Source organism: Orycteropus afer, unplaced genomic scaffold (assembly GCF_000298275.1).
Source record: "Orycteropus afer afer isolate SDZICR_OR568_19922 unplaced genomic scaffold, OryAfe1.0 scaffold00032, whole genome shotgun sequence".
NCBI classification, from domain to species: Eukaryota; Metazoa; Chordata; class Mammalia; order Tubulidentata; family Orycteropodidae; genus Orycteropus; species Orycteropus afer.
The window spans coordinates 1,270,546-1,288,721 of record NW_006921619.1 but is presented as its reverse complement, the minus strand read 5'-3'; the positions used below and the strand labels follow the sequence as shown (position 1 = coordinate 1,288,721).

Sequence of the window (18,176 nt, the reverse complement as noted above, 5' to 3'; positions counted from 1 at the left end):
AGTTTATACAGAATACACCTTCTGGAAATTGATCTTTTCAGTAGTTCAGGTTATGTCTGAATGGACATGACTAATTCAGCTTAGTGTTTTAACTAAAGCTATGTTTGATTTTTAAATACTGTACACTTTAATAAATAAACCAAACAAAGCCTCAATGTAGAACAGTCACTGCCAATATCACCCAGTGTCCCTGCAGATGAGAGTTTAACAAATGTATTCCAGTGGTCTGCAGAGTTTCCTCTACATACAGCATTTAAAAAACACATTAAAACAGACCAGTTTCCAGACTAAACTAATGGAGAAATTACAATTCAGTGCAAAATATTTTAGACTGCATTTCGTTCTAGTTTTCCTCAGGTGAAGAAGTGGTTGCATATTATTAAAAATGTAACAAAAGCAGCTAATGCTTTCATAAAGAATATTACGTTAGGGATCCCACCCACTTCCCTCCCCCCATTTCTGCCATATTTTGAAAACAAAATAACATTTCCTATAGCCAGCAACTTTTTTTTTTAATGTTACATATACTATTCTCAAGGCACATCTGATGATATATTTTATAACACAGTAGGTGTCAAAGTATGTTTAACATGTGGTTTCTTCAGGATCCCTCCCCTTTCTGAATTCCAAATGGAGGAACTGAAAGTGCGATGTAAAGACTGGCGATCCGTATTCTATCTTTGGCAAGCTCGTACAAGCACTATTGTAAAATGTAAAAGAACTGTAAACTAGGAACTTCTTCAGTTTATGAAACACCATTCAGGACTGCTGCTTCTTGAGTATTTTCTTCTTTTAAGGTATTAATCTTTTCTTCTCCTGGAGTACGCTGTAGCTTAGAAATTTCATCGCCAGAAGCACTAGTTGGGCCATTTATTGCCTTTTCTGAAGGACCATGCTCTTCAATCACATCTTTTGCCTGCCAAAGGGAGACAACTTTTTCAAATTTTCTTTATAAATGCAATCTACAGCTGAGGAGGAAAACAGCTAAACATTAAATAGCTAATTACTTTAGCTTCATATATCACAATGGACCAAAGAATTTTTTAAAGAGTTCTTAAAATCTAAAACAAATACCAACGTAGTCCACTCTGGGTCTTTCAACTCTGTATCCCTAGTATGTCTAGCAGTACCCACACCAAAGGAAATGTTTATACTTCTTTACTGAACGAAAACCTGTAATTGAATTTTAAACCCCTGAAAAGCTCACCCTGTAAAAGATACAATTAATACCCTAAGTAAAGCAAATAATTACCTATTTTACTCACCTTTAAAAAAAAAAATTCACATATACATATCAAATCTCTTCAAGCATTTAAAAGAATTGAAGCTTAAAAGGTCTATCCCATCAAAGTAAAGAAATATATATCCTCCTCCTGCTCTTCAAATTAAGCAACAGTCTTTACTCCAGTACCTCTGGGCAGACTGAATTTTACAAATGCTACTTAAGGTTCTAACTGATAAGTACTGCAAGCTCAAGCATGCATGTCTTTATTTACCCAGGGCCAAGAATAAAATCAAGTCATCTTTACTAAAATTCATCTATTAGGGGAAACAAATGATCATACAGCAAGTCAAGAAGTGAAAAATAAAACTAAATCATACCACAGGGGGAGGGGGGGGTAGAGAAACCACACCTACAGGTTAAATTCTCCTTACCATTTCTTTCTTGTTTTTAGCCAAAGTTTCCCTTGGGAGGTTTCTTTGTCTGCTCTGAGACTCAGCTCTAGAAATATAATCTGCAACTGTGACTGTTAAAGATGAGAAAAAAATTACAGGTGTTGAAAAAATACTTCTAAAGTTTATTTATGGATAAAAAGTAATTTCACTAGTAAAATAAATTAATGGTAGGTCACCCAATTTCAAAATTTTCTTAAGTTTGGGTATACCACCTCCAACCAAAAGCAAAACTTGAAAAATTGCCTGTTAGTCCTGACAATAGACAATTTCAAGCTGGCAACTGGGGAAGCCTAGACTAAATCCTCTTCCCCAAGAATCTAGCCACTCACTTCTGATTGAGTCTAAGGCTGTGGAATACATTTGGTGTAGAAACCCACAACCAAGAATAGAAAATGCAGTGTCCTCAGCCCAGAGTGTGGAAAACATTGGGGTAAATTTGGTACAGATCACAGTGTAATATATGTCAACTCTCTAAAAAATTAACTATTAGTTTTTGTTTATTTTTTTTTTTTTAAAAAAAAAAAAAAAAAAAAAGCACAACTAACATATATAAATGTGGTATTTCAAGGGATCTTTTTGTTATTCCACACTGGAAACCATTCTGAGTTATCTAAAATAAACTATAAGGAAACTAATGATGACAAACCACCACCCTAAAAATGTGGACATTAGTTATAGTGGAAAAAAGCTTTTAGTGAATTCAGTGACCACTTCTTCCCAAAATACTGTGTTTGCAGACAAGTGGACAGATGACAGTGGTATAGGTGGAATGACTAACCCAGGCAAACATCCTACCACCAACCCAAGTGCAACTTCAGTTCTGTAAGTGCTCTCTCTGGTAGCATAGTGGCTAAAAGCACTTGACTGCTAACCAGAAGGCTGGCGGTTCAAACCCACCAGCCACTCCTCGGAAGGAAGGTTGGGCAATCCTACTTCCGTAATGATACTGCCTCGGAAACCCAAGGAGGGGTCGCTATGAGTCGGGGCCGACTCGACGGCAAACAACAACAACAACAACAAAGTGCTCTCTAGACTGGCCTTCCTTGCAAAGAATATATTTAAAAACAAAAAAACCTCAATCCTTTCCCTTCAAGGACCCTCAATTTGGAATTTACTGATTTAGACAAAATGTCAAAATAATCTTTCTTCAAAAGGAGTCCCTGGTGGAGTTATACTTAAAGCACTGGGCTTCTAACTAAAAGGTGGCAGTTCAAATCCACAATCGCTCTGCAAGAGAAAGCTGAAGCAGTCTGCTTCTGTACAGATTTACAGCCTTGGAAACTTAATGGGGCAGTTCTCCTCTGTCTTACTGGGTCACTACTCATTGGAATTGACTTGATGGAAGTGGGTTTTTTTTTTTTTTTTTTTTTTATTTTAAAGACAGTTATCTTCAATCAAACTAGTGAAGAAACCTGAGAGAGGGGAAAATATAGTGTATTTTAAACTAGGGAAGTATAATTACAGGTAAAGAATGAAAACTCAAGTTTGTTTATTTAAAGTCTCTAGGTATGGGGAAAAAATGGCTTCCCATGTTCTCAAATTATATGAAAATAACTAGATCATTCTGATTTAATGAAAAGCTAGATAATCACAACTTTCTTTGTTATGAATTAATGTTAACAGTTTCCTAAGATTCAAGAACTTTCTAGGAAATACTTAAATCAGTCTTTAAAATCATGAGGCAACTAACAACTCCTATGTATCATTTTTTTTTTTTTAATTAGAAACATCACTAAATAAAGATGTTTTGGGCCTACACTGCCTCTTTTTCCTTCCAAAATGTAAGAAAATCAGTATCTTCTTTTGGAAGATGTTTCAGTTGTTTATCCACTGTTTATGAATTTATAAATACATTTAACAACAGTTTACAAAACTGAAAAGAGGGAATACTGGCATAATCCACTTTTATATAATATTCAATTATTATGTCTACACAATTGTGGCCAAACTGTTCTGAGAATGATTCTAGCTGTCGTTCTGGGAGCAGCATAAAGAAGTCATTGTTTCCACAGTGAAGTCTTCAATGACACCTGAAAAACTCAACTATTTGGAAATCTTGCTGCACAAAACATACTGCAAAATTAGATTAAGTGTTGAAACAATTCTTAGGAAGCATTCATCCACTGTGTATAAACATAGAAAAATATACTTTTGCATAGTTATCAATTACAGTAGGTTAAGAGGCACTTAGCTTGGAAAGGGAAAAATATACCCTCCCATCTACCCAAATAAAGAGAGAAAGACCATTTCAGTTGATCATCAGAAAAACCTGTTTTATAGCTAGGCCTTATAATGTAAGCCCCTTAAAAGTTCAATACAGCACCCAGTATAAATAAATATTTACATCTAGGAAAAATACAAGCTATCTGTATAGCTTAATTTGAACTCTAAATTTCCTGTAGGGGACCCAAATCAATCAACTGGATACCAGTGTATCGTCACATTCTAAATTTAGTAAAGAACATCTACTGCTTGGTAGCATAGTGCCTAAGGCACTTGACTGCTAACCAGAAGGCTGGCGGTTCAAACCCACCAGCCACTCCTCGGAAGGAAGGTTGGGCAATCTACTTCTGTAGTGATACCGTCTCGGAAACCCAAGGAGGGGTCGCTGAGTTGGGTCTACTCGAAGGCACATAACAACAACATCTGCTTTACACTAAAGGCAACAAGAAATATTGGGCAAATGAGAGTAAAATGAAAGAACCAATTAAATGAAGTATGTAAGAAAATGTTGATAATGACTTTAGATGGAGCCTGACTCTAAAATTGCTGAGGAGAGCAAAGAAACAATGTTATGTTTGTTTTTCCCTCCCCGTATCTTTTATTAGGGGGGTGGGGTGGAGTTGGGAGGGCAGAAGTTTCTAAAATAGGAAAAGCACTAATCTTAACTGTAAAAGAGGAAAAGATTCAGTATGGAACACAAATCATTGTCAAATTAACTGGAAACTCCAAATCACTTCAGTTTCAATTAGTGCACCTTCATGTTTTCAAATCTGGGAACATACAGGAAAAAAATTATCATGTAGCAAACTGCCTTTGCTGCAACAAACCCCACTATGTGATTTCTTTTGTGTCCACTGCCTTAGTAATAAACCACCATCCATCTAGTTAATAAATACGTTGTAATTTATTCTATGTTAAGGTGATACTCATAGCCTGAATTTTCTTACTTATAATGTATGGCTTAAAAAAATGTATTAATTGCTGGCTGAGGCACCTTAAAAAATATATATATGATCTCTTGATCTAAACTATATTTTCTAACACTATAGGGGAATGTTAAGAAAAGAAGGGAAAACAAGAAGGAATATTTTCTGAACATTTTTGACATTTAATCCCTTTAAAAATTTCCAACTATCTTTAAAACATGAACTTTGAAGAATGAGGACTAACACCCTTTACCAGTTCCCAAATCTCTACAACCATTAAACTTTAAATACTAAAGATACTAGAATTTACATTCTTTGTTTGGGGAAAACACATGAAATAATTTGTTTTGGAAAGAATGCAAAAAATTGAATAGTTTGAAAGGGGTTTATTTCTGGTGCACACAATTTCTTCATTGTGAATATACATGATACTCTGTACACAGGAAATGGAATTATGTCCAAAATAATATAGACACAGCAAACAAGTTCCTTTGAAGTTACTGAAATTTATGACTACTTAAATTAACATTCTAAAACTACATAAGTACTATTAATTTGAGTAGTTAGTAGGTGTTAAGGGAAAAGGCATCATACTACAGTAACAAATGAAAACATAACATGCATTCCTCTTATTAGGAAAAAGACTCCTTCAAGTATTTTTCTTTCATATATGTACGTTTTAAGTTGTGGGTATTACAATTCCCATAAAAATGAGGTGCTGAATCCAGGTATATAGTAAGCAGGCACCATGCACAAGTTGCCCAGCCAATCCACCTCAATCACAATCTACAACATAGTCCCTGGGATGGCAGTCCTCAGCTCAAGTGTGAAGAATCTGCCAAGTGGGCAAAATAATGATCTTTGCAACAGTATTCCCATGTAAAAAAATTAAGACATAACATTAGTTCAATCAGACAGGTTACTAAACATTTACGGTGCGAACGAAGAATGCATTTTCTTAAGTGTAGTAGCCTTATTGGTGAGTAAACAGTATATGCAATGCAAATCTTGAAAGTATATGCACACATGTGTACATGTAAGTATAATATATTTAAAAAGGAAACACGTGACATTGGTTTCATGCTTGTGACCTGATATAGTCAAAAGGTCCACACAAGTTACCTGGCTGTCTATCTTCTCCCTGACCCCTGAAACGACGCCTGCGGCTACGATTGCGTCGCTGGGGTTTTTTCTCACTATCATCTGTAATTGCAAAGTTTACCATGAACTATTTTCACATTAAAATTAAAAAAGTTTCTTTCTTCAAGAGACTTAAGGAAGGGAAAACAGAAACTACACACTGAAGATAAAACAACATACATTACTGACAGGAAATACATTGTTGTAGTCTGAAGCATTTCAAATAGATTAATAAATGGAAATTTAGAAGGTTTTACCTCATAATTAAACAAACTCTCAGACTTAATTTAAGTTACCATCATTCAGCAGGTAACATTTTCCTCTCCAATACTATTTGGTTTCTACCAAAGTTAATGGCATTTTAGCCCTTCGGAAATTATGCCTGTTCTTCTTAACTTCTCAAGAGACATAAATTTAAAAAGGCAAGCTGAAAGCCAAATTCTGGTTTGGTGACAGTAAGAGCAGTCAGTGCCTTGCACAGTTTGAATATTCTACTGATTCAATGGCATCAAAGGGCACTTTAATAAGCCCTCTCAGTTTCAGTCAAATAATGTGGTTGTGATAAATCTGAAAACTAGACACTTAAGACAGACGCATGGCTATCTACCTTGAAATAAACACTAGAAAAAATTCAAATTGTGAAATGCATTACTTTTCTGGTGGGGAAAAGCTTCATATATTAACATTATACATGTCTTTCCCCCTAAATGCTTACATACCTAGCCCATTTTCATTTACTGAAGCTGTATCAGATTCAGTCATTCCATCCATCAGAACAGCATCTTCATCAGTCCTTCGTCTACGAGACCGCCTACGACGGTTAGTACTGTGATGAGATTCGCTGGCATCAGTGTCTGCAGTCTGATCTGATTCTGTATTATCAAGTAAGCTGTATGGATTGCTGTCTGGATCTTTGAGCACTATATGCATGTCAGAGGCAAGAAATATTTGTTTAAGAGAGCTGCAGTTATTATGACTGTTTTGATCTATATTGAACTATATCAATTAATGGTAAATAAACTTCAATTTTCCCAATAAAAATACATTCTGTCTTCAAATATAATGTTTCCTGTTCACTAGTTTCCTGGAAAATAACAAAGATGATTAAATATGGAGAAACTTTAAATGATGAAAAATGAAAGCAGAAGAATAACACACTTTTCAACTTCCTAAAATTCCTCTTTCAACTAGTTTTGATAATATAAATATATATATATATATATATATATACACACACACACACACACACACACACACACACACACACACTAAAACAGTGTATCATTACATGCTAATTTTGATATTCACATTCCTAACTAATCCTGCCCCTGTGAGTGGAGAAACATATATTCAACTAAATGAATTAAGGCTCTAAGACAAGACTTTCTTCCCCTTTACTGAGTTCAAGATGAATGTTGCTTTTCTCTATTACCACGTAATACTCAACACCTGTACTCCATAACTTAACCAAAACCAGTTAAGATGAACTGAAGCAATCAAAACAAGTCCACACAAAGGAGTGAACTAAAAAAAAAAAAAAAAAGCTGAAATTCTAACTGGTTAAAGAAAAGAGAAATGCTGAAATGAATGTTCACAAGTTCTCCATCTCCAGAAACAAACACTGGAAGGTGGGGTGAGGGGTAAAGTGGAGGTAGGAAAGAAAACCTTTTAAGATACAATTCATAAGAAAATACCCATCTTACCTACGTGGATTTATTGCCTCCAATAATTAAATTATAGAAGAAATTCACCTAATCACGATTTTTCCTAAATTTCCTTTGGTAACAGCTAGCAAGCTAGCATCTTTGCAAAAGACACTAAGTTTATCCATCCATCATAAACACTAGGTAGAGTAAAGTACATTTATTTTGCAATTCAGCATATTATAATTTTATAGACCTTAGTAACAGTGCACAGTGTATTTCCCTGGAAGTCTATAAACTAAACTTAGGGCTAGAAGTCAAAGAATTATCACTGTGGAACTAGGGTGTCCTTTAAAATAAGTCTAAGTTTTTTACTGATTTATCCCAGTTTTTATAAATAAGCATATTTGGCATGTATTTTATATATATATGCATTTCTTCTCTAGTATTTGAAATACTATGTAAACTTTCATATTGGAAGTGGGGGTATATTTTAAGATCAAGGAAAGAGTGGTTTTCCTGAAGTGGTATACAATAACGAAATATTAAAGCTATATACTCCCGATGTACTCTACACCACAGAGGCCTAACAACTCTCCCCTCTTCACACATAAACTTACATACCCGCCAGCCCATTATGCTAAACAATAACATTCCTCCTACAACTCAACTTACAGTATTAAAAAGACAGTAATAAAAAGTTGCTTATACAACTGCATATCTCTAAAGATATCTACACACTCTTTTATAGCTCAATTCGTCAAATAAGAAAACTTTCTTAAAAAACAGCTGACTCCAAAAATTTCCTGTTCCCAAAGTAGTTCATAGTGGGACAAAGACTCCTTTTCCATTCATTTTCAATATTAAGTACATAAAAGTATTTAGATCTCTCTGTGCATTAGAATTCACTGGGTCTGCCTGGCAAACAGAAATACACAGCCCAACAATTTCACAAAAAAAATATTCCAACTACATAAGCTTCCCAGAACCAAAAGGATGAATGACTACCAGACTCTCAAACAGACAACTAAAGCTTCTGACCTAAATATTCTAGGTAAACTTTCACTCAAAAACACTCTACAAAGCTTTTCCTTAAATTGTGATATGGTCCACTATTTTCCAAAGAACAATGAGTAGAAAGAGAAACTTCCAGGCATGGGTAGCTCTGGGAGATGAATTATCTTTTATAAGGTTATACTGTTTACAAAAAAAGGATGCTGACATAGTATATAAAAGACTACCAGAACTGATGGAGGATTTGCCACCACGTGGTCCACCACGACCTCGACCCCCTGAAACACTTCTGCCTCTTCCTCCTGGGCGTCTTCTGCTGTCACGCTGATGCCGGCTCTCTCGATCATCTTCTCCTGCCAATGACCAATCACTCAGCTCATCTTTACGCTCCGATTCTGTTTCAGAGGGGTTAGACAGCTCAGAGTTTGTACCTTGGGAGAGAAGATAAACCAATTGATTCTCATGAGAAAAGAGGCTTGAAATATTCAAAATTATTTTATAAAAACTGTTGAAATAAGAATACTCATTAGTTGCTTCAAAGAAAGCTAAATAAAATTTGAAATTAAACTATCAAATGTTAGTGTTATACTAGTGTAATATCTAGTGGCCATAATACATTTAAAAACTAGTTATTTTGATGACATACAGCTAATAGAACAACTATAGAAAACATAAAATGTTACACACATAATATAAAAACACACTTAAAACATTCAAAAAGTTTTGCTGTTTTAGGTTTTAATATCCAAAATTGCTGCTGCTGTTGCTGTTTTGTGCCGTTGAGTTGGACCCAACTCATAGTGACCCCTCCAACTCCTTGGGTTTCCGAGGCACTATCACTACGGAAGTAGATTGCCCCATCTTCCTTCCAAGGAGTAGCTGGTGGGTTTGAACCGCCAGCCTTCTAGTTAGCAGTCAAGTGCCTTAGGCACTACGCTATCAGAGCTCCCCCAAGATTATTAGTATAATATAAATAACCAATATAGATAATTTAAAGCAAATTTCATATTCAGAACAATAAAGTTTAATTATATAGACTATTCCACCATTATTACTGTATTGATTCTGCATACACATTATTTTCACAATTTAACAACTCTGAAACCAGGATGTTTCACATAACTGATGGCATCTCATAAGATTGTTTTTAAATAGTAGTACATAAAATAGCACATTTTGTCAGCCACAGTGTCTTTGACTGTAAGAAAACAGTATTTGAAATTATTCCACAAATTTTATAAAGACTTCTTCTTGAGAGAAAACAAATCACACTTGACAACCAATCTAACTGAAAACCTTAGTGAGATTTCAGAGCTGATACAAAGGGAAAGAGATGTTCCTTATAGAACTAACGCTATAATCATCCAAAACATCCCGGTATTGAGTATATAAGAACATCTATAATCAAGCCACATGGTTTTTATTCTCTCCCAGGCCCATTCAAGTTCAACAGCGTTTTCAAAAACTATTGTTACTCTTTCTACAAAGATTCAGAGGTAAGAGTGCCATCTACTGAACAATTTGCATAGCTTTTTCAATCTAGATATTTTCCCTTTAATATTAATTGTCATATATACTTATTTTTTTATTTCTGACAAAAGTGCCCGCTTAGTAAGCAGACTTTCCACAGAGTAATGGAATTTTTCAATGGGTACATCACCTAAGATGCCAGATTTATTTATGCTAATAATTTATGCATTAAAAAATCAATCAGAATGTCTTAATGTCTAATTATTGGCTAATTGTCTTTTGTATTAAATATCTTTTCAGGAATACTCTAATAGCTTACAGCTTTTGCCTTTGTAAATACATTTTATTATTATTATTTTACTAGATTTTGCTTTTCAAGTTTCAGTACAGACCTAACTAAAAAAAAAAAAATAAAAGAACATGAAGATGAAAGGCTATGATAATGAAGGCAAAGAATAATTAACCTTCTACTTCTTCTTGCATGCATTTCCATTTTGCCTAGTGTCCTAGTTAGAGTGAATTAAAAAAAAAAAAATTTTTATTGAAGAATTTTCCAAAACAAGATGAACGTAGGGGAGTGAAAAAAAGGAAAAGAAAGAAGAAACAGAAAGGAAGGCAAAGAAAATGAGGGAGGAAAAATATGAGGTCACTGCTAAGATCCAAGTCCAAATGTAGAAAAATGGAACAACTCCAAAGCTGAAGAAGAATAAACAAGAATTTAGAATTAGAGAATTGTTAACTATCCCCACTATCCCCTCCTGAGTTAAGGCCTATTCCTCACAGTGAAATATATTTTAGAAAAATGTTCCTTTATAAAATTGTTAATTAGGTTCTATCTTTTAAGCCCTCATTTTAGTGAAATGCTGTATTACACAAAACGATTCCAGATGTGCGATGTTAATATTCAAAACTGCCATATGAGCCAGTAAAATACATTTTAAAAGCTAGTAAAAGATTTGCTATATGCAGTACTGGCACAGAGATTAGGGTAATTTTCATTTTTATTTTTCTTAGAGGGCAGGCAAAAGATTCCTAACAGTATCACCACCATTAATTAATTTTTTTATTGGGATACATGTAAAACGGTACTAGGAAATATTTGAAAAATAAGTTACATATATATTTATTCTAAATATTTATTTAGAAGAAACATGGTCACAAACTACTACTTAGCGAAAACATGTTCATTACATTAACTGCTTGAAAGTTACACTGTCATTAATATAAAGTGTGGTATCGATATTGTTTAAGACATGTACCTTGGAACTACTACTTTCCCTCAAAACCAGAGGGATGAACTAACTAAATAATAATAAGCAAAAGGTACTGGAGCACCTAAGCTAGAACTACTACACAAAAAAATGTTTTTACCATAACCGGAGGTGTAATTAGGGCCTCGACGACCTCTGCCTCTTCCACTATAAGACCTAGAACCTTGTACAGAAGAGACGGTACTTTCATCAGTGGCATATCCTTTTTCTTTTTCAGGCCCTCTGCTGGAAGAAGGTCTGAAACCCATACCAATCTGTCGCAGCTGTTCATCAATCTGTAGGCGTTCCATTCTTAGCTGTTCTACTTCCTATAATCAAAAGAGAAGAGGGTAGTCTTTTTAAAAGAAACTTGAGCAATTATTTAGGTAAAGCAGCACCTTCTTAGCAAACAAAATTTATGAAGCCATTTGCTGACTGAAGTCAATAAACATTACTCAATGCCGTAGCATTAGCCAACCATGGTAACTGCTATAAGCATGTAACAAAAAAAGGACATGGACTCTCCATTCAAAGGAATGTTTTAACAGACAAAAGCTTTAAAATCACTCATTAAACATAGCTAATAATTACACATTACCACCAGATTTTGGTCTCAAGGAATTCAAACTGTTACATGAGGTACAGTTAACATATAAAAAATGTACCTTTTGACAAGCAACTTCTTATCAGTATAATGACACCTAAGCTGTGATCTAGATGATGGACTGGTACACCTGGTCACTCAGAAATTTAGGTCATTATAGGATATGAAAGTAAGGTGTCTAGAGAAAGCTCTTGGCTATAAAGGTAACAGTTAAGAATTATCAAATGATGTCTATAGGAATAGTACAGCTGTATCATACAATACCCACAGTTACACTGGAAGCCCAACAACACTCCTAGTTCTATACCTGATTTACATGTGAAGTATAAAAGAAAAAACAAAATGGCTTCAATACAGAACATGTATATCCGTAAGTGTTGATAGTCCAGTGAAATTACATCAACACAAAGACTGGGAAACAAATTATATGAACACAAAGTGGCTGCTTAAAGAAGAAACACAAAAGCTCAGAGGGAAACACGGAAACAATATGCATGAAGCCAATCCTTTTCTTATGGCAAAGAGCTTTTTTCAAATTCTCATATGGGAAAACAGGAAAAATCTGAATTAACCAAAGAGGTGAACTTTACCACAGAGAAATATAAAATGCTTAATGTGTGGAATAACAATGACATGAGAATGGAATGTTAAGAGTATACAAACCTTTAGATAAGCAATATGATACTCTAAAAGAACTTGCACATTTCCAATGCTTTCTTTAGTGCCAACAAATACAAATGGAACCATTCCCTATAAGAAAACACAGCATTCTCAGTATTTAACATTTTAACAAAGTTCTAGTCTAAATATGGCATACTAATAATGGGGAAAACTTTTGTAAACCACACAGCAATTTACAACTACCGAAGTTCCAAAAATAACAACAAAAACTGCTAAAGTCAATAATCTGAAATGCTAAGATTTTCAGTGACTTGTCATATCTGTGCTACAATATAGTGTTAAGTATGCAAAAAAACATAAGAATATAAATCATGCTGTTAAAAGATTTTTTTTTAATTTCTAATTCAATCTATTTCTTCAAAGTATATAAACCAACTTTAAAGAGATTCTTCCTTCAAAATGGCACAAATTTAGACTAGATACATGATCAGTAGTGATAGCTTTAAAACATAATAAAGCATTTGAGACAACTTATCCCCTCTATTATGTGCTATAACAAAATCTTGAGTTTGAATGTCTGTTTATTGGTCAGACAAGGTGTGTCCTGACCACAGCAAAAGTTATCACCTACAGAGTACATTTACAAAACATAAAATAAAGGAATCACTGACAGTCTTAAGTATTAAAGCAAATCAAAGGATTAACCCAGACCTGGTTTACTTTGCTGAATTTCAAATGCTATATGTTTAAAAAGCAAGATAAAAAAGAAGTAAGAGGCTAAAGGATTTTTTTTTTTCTTTAAGGAAACAATACCTCCACCTTCACACTGACTGAGGAAAACGGCAGTCAAGCATAAACTCTCCAAATCAGTTCCATTGTCTCTGCTCATTTTCCTCATTTTACAGAATAATTCCTGATAGTTATTTAAACAGATTGGCTAGATAATGCTTCCATCTAAATATGGAATTAAGTGCAGCTTACTTACTCTGATTTATTTCTAAACAATTTTTTTAAAATGATAATCAGAGATTTTTAGACTTCAGAGAATAAAAAAGATGACACCAGGGCAGGTTCTGGGGATTCAACACAGAGCACAACTATCAAGGATCTTAGAATAAAGCCATGAAAACTGAAAAAGTAATTACGACTATGAAGGTATAGAAGCCAGGGAATTTACTTTAACCTTAGGCACCGAGGAAGCCTTGAACCTATTCTCAGGAATAGGAAGGCAAGTAAGAGACTGAAAGTTAATCAAAGCCCATCTTTCTGGAACTATATTATGCATTCTATACCTAACTTAAGTAATGCTCATTAAAAAGAAACAAGTATTATCCCAATTTTACAGATGAGAAAACTGAGGATGCATAATCAATCATTTGACCAAATGATTATTATTGTGGACATTAACAACAAATAAGAGTTTTACCAATTTGATAAAAAAGGGAAAGTCATTCCAGACAGAGATGGATCTGCAAGGAATAGGAAAAACATAATGCCTTGACCTTGAATGAGAGATGTTATCACCAAAAGCTACCAAAATTAGCAACTGGTAAGAGCCACGTTCATATCCAGATGCCTAATACCAAGTATCAAAACTAGACCCCCACTGTCATCAAGCCAATTCCAACTGTTGGCGACACCATGTGTTTAGAAAGTAGAATTGAGCTCCATACGGTTTTCTTGGCTATAATCTTTATAGAAATAGACTGCCAGGCCTTTCTTTCATGGCACTGTTGGATGGGTTCAAACCCACCTATTTTTCAGTTAGTAGTAGTCAAGCACAAATTGTTTGTGCCATCCAGGGATCTAATTCTAAATAATATATATTTATAATTGCCAGAATCTATGCTAGGGTAAAGGATAAATAAAATTAAGTCCCAGTTCTACAGGCAATCATAATCAGAGAAAATACTAAACATTCCTATAATAATCTCATTGTTTAGTGCTAGTGGTATGAACAAAAACAGGAATATTAGGTAGAATATGGATTATTCCACCTAGGTGTGGAATGTTAAGGGAATTCCTAAGAATAAATGTTATTATTGTGGACATTAACAACAAATAAGAGTTTTACCAATTTGATAAAAAAGGGAAAGTCATTCCAGACAGAGATGGATCTGCAAGGCATAGGAAAAACATAATGCCTTGACCTTGAATGAGAGATGTTATCACCAAAAGCTACCTCCAGAGAAAAGGAGAGGTCAAATGAAATTTTAAAGGTATGTATTTTACAGACTATTTTATTGGCTATTGTAAAGCCATATAAAGGAAAAAAGTAGAGTAAAATGATTATCGAATGAAAGAGTTCATTTCTAAGAGTTATTAATGTGAAATTCCAAAGTTCAAAAATACTAAAAGCTGATTATTTTTATTTAATAGATGGCACTGGGACAACCAAGATTCAAGAAAAATAAAGCTGAATCCCTATTCCTGATAATTTACACCAAAAATATTCTAGCTGAAGCAAAACACTGACAATAAATAAATACTAGAGAATAAAATTATGAATGGCTAGCTGAATGACATATTCAAGAAAGAAAGATCCTGCTAAACATGACACAAAATCCAGAATAATGAACTAAAATACTGTTTAAAAAAAAAAAAAAAAAATTTAACTTAGGAAAAAAAAATTCAAGTGAAAAGAAACAAGGAATATTTTCCATATATTTCCAAAAGGGGCTAACTTCCAAAAAAAAATGCAAAAGGTTCCTACAACCCAATAATAAAAAAGACAAGAATATGCAAAAGACAAGCTGGTCACAGACAAACATGTTTTTTAAGCATATGAAAAGGTAACATGTATATATACATTCCAAAGTGAGAAAAGTTTGATAAAATGCTGACAAATATATAGGAAAAGCACATTTTCCCACACTGGTAGAGGGAATGTGTGGAAAAAATTAACAAAACCTAAAAATTTAAATACCATATACTCCTTTTTCTAACAAATCTACTTCAGTGAATTTACTCTGCAGTTATACTTGGCAAGGGACATTTAATGCAGCATTGCTTGTAATAAATAGTGTAACAAAGATCTGAAAAGGCAACCTAACAACTGTCTAGTCTATTAGGCATGATAGGGAGGGAAGGAGAGTACAGGAGAAGACACAGATATACTCTTATTTTTCAAGCTATACCCTTTATGTGCTACTCAATTTTTACACGAACGTTTTTCTTTCACAATTAAAAACTCAAACGTAATTTTGAAAATCTTAATTAAATGACTGCAAATATTTTTCAGGTGCCCAGTCTATTTTAAGGAAGAATACAGTGAGAATTCAGATTTGACTTCTTGATTTCAAGATGTACATAACCTAGAGTTTGGAGACATTAGATAAACCAAAAAACAAAACAGTGTAAGACTGAAAAAGAATTTATAAATATCCAATTATACAGACAATAATGCGACAGTATTCACATGAGAAAGATCTCCTCAGACTAAGATCACCTTCTAGTTATAAAGTGAATTTTCAGGGGATTTAGACAGATTAAACTGCAAAACAATGCCCTAGGTAATTCAAAACCAACATTTAGACTTGGTTTTACCATGGTTTTGAAAACCATGAAAGAGTTTACATAAAAAATACAGGTTTCCAGCTTCCAGTTATCTGAAGAAATAGCACCACAAAAAGCAACACATGGCAACTAGACTTTAAACATATGCACCATCCTCTCCACTCTTGTCATGTACATCTCAAACCTGTCAAATCATTTGTATTATCTGCTTGGCCTCTGTTAATCTTAACTCTGGCAGAGAAATGGCAGCAACAACCACCAAAACAAAGGTATACAGGGAAGGGTCCAATCATTTCTTCTTATAAATGAAGGAGAATCTAGAAGAATTAGCTTAAAACAAGATGTTTCATACTGGAAAGCAACTGTGGATGATGAATTCATCTAAGACGACTGAATCAGATAGTAACTAAACTTAGAAATTTACACTCCAGAAATTTAATGGCTCTGGCCAGTAAACATTATGATCTTCAGACCAACTGTTTATTAAGCAGTGGTGGTGGTATGCCAAATGATCACCATTATTATATACACGAGGTAGAAAGGATAAGAAGTACTGATCATAATCTCTCTTCACTTATCAACTATTCCATTTATCCAACATTCTGCATTTATGACAACAGTAACTAAGTGAGGAGAGGGTGTGTAATGATATATTAATTTTAACCCTTACCTCAAATACTTCTTAAAAATCATAAAAAACTGGGGGGTGGGGAGAACGACTTGTGAAAGTTACAAACTTTTTTGAATTTTATAGGATGAAATCCCAGAAATAGTATTCCAAGCCACAACTACTCATTTATGTAATACTATCACACATGTTTTTCTCACTAAATTTTACATATATGTTCATCTCCATATCCTAAATCATTAAAAGGAATAAAAGAAGTGGTTATCTTTAATGAATTTGTTTATAACATCCAATAAATGGTATGAAGATATTTATGTAGGCTAAGTATCTAGAGATACTTTCTTTTTTTCTAAAGAATGATTCTATTCAATTGACTAACGAAATTCCCCAAACAGTACTGCACTGTGCAAAATTAAAGGTGGGAGTATCCTGCATTCTCGCAGATAACTTGGTGAAAACCTTCGCCTTATATTCAGACATACTAAGTTTAAGTTAAGTATACAAATAGAGTGCTCTGCTACAGCCATAAATGTGATACAGGAGGAGTAAAGAACAGAACACTGTAGACTGACTAAATATCAAAATGTGTGAAGAGATTATAAAAGAAAAGAAATCCCAGAAAGCTGGGACCAGAATTAATAGCAACATAAAAGCTTAAAGGAATTTCGATTAGGAAATGGTCAATACTTTCAGATATTACAAAAGGGTCTAGGAGTGTGTAAGCTATCAAGAATTCCTTCATAACAGATTGTATTGTTTGTTCTATACTCTCACATGTTAAGCATAAAACAGTACTGTTGATAGTACTAAACTGAAATGTTCATATCAAAAATTGGCTTTTTTACTGAAGTAGTAAAAAAAACAACTAGGAACCCAGGGCTTACACAATTGAAAGATGAATTGTTTTCTAAGTAGGTAAAATAATTTTACAAAGCACAGAAACAAGACAAAATTTAAAGAAACATATCAGAATGTAAGTACTAGATATAACAGTTTCTAAAACAATATACAAAATATAAAATAACACATTAAAATAGATAAGAATATGAAGGAGGGGGCAACTTAAATTACATTTTAAATACTTACATCTTCTCTAGGTAGTTTATTTTCATTGTCTCCTTCAATTCTCACTCGAACCACACCAGATTTGTCAACTATTTCTTGAATAACTTTGCCATTTTTTCCAATTACTTTTCCTTTAATAAAACAAATACAATAATAAATTAAAAACCAATACTACTATCCTTTCAAAACCAGCTCAAATAATTTCTGACCTGCTATCAAACTTTAACAACCAAGCAAAGCTCCACCTTTTTACTCTCAATCAGCTCACCTGTTAGATTACCAAGGAATTTAATCCTTGTCTGATACTTTCTTTTCTTCAGTATCACTATCATTAACTGGGATTTCCAATCCCCTTGACATATAAGACACATTCAAAGTCTAAACATTTTATAGTATGTC

At 33.8% G+C, this 18,176-nt stretch overlaps 1 protein-coding gene across 1 annotated transcript in view; it reads right to left on the bottom strand.

The window, feature by feature from the left end:
• Positions 1-745: 745 nt before the first annotated feature.
• Positions 746-18,176, bottom strand: part of FXR1 (FMR1 autosomal homolog 1) — a 49,076-nt gene continuing 31,645 nt past the window's right edge. Inside the window, exons 9-17 of the mRNA XM_007935901.1 lie at positions 17,799-17,908; positions 12,611-12,697; positions 11,615-11,672; positions 11,465-11,527; positions 8,851-9,054; positions 6,686-6,886; positions 5,949-6,029; positions 1,657-1,748; positions 746-916 (exon numbers count right to left, since the gene is read on the bottom strand). Of these exons, the coding sequence (XP_007934092.1) occupies positions 746-916; positions 1,657-1,748; positions 5,949-6,029; positions 6,686-6,886; positions 8,851-9,054; positions 11,465-11,527; positions 11,615-11,672; positions 12,611-12,697; positions 17,799-17,908 (1,067 nt within the window). The remainder of the gene's footprint in view (positions 917-1,656; positions 1,749-5,948; positions 6,030-6,685; positions 6,887-8,850; positions 9,055-11,464; positions 11,528-11,614; positions 11,673-12,610; positions 12,698-17,798; positions 17,909-18,176) is intronic.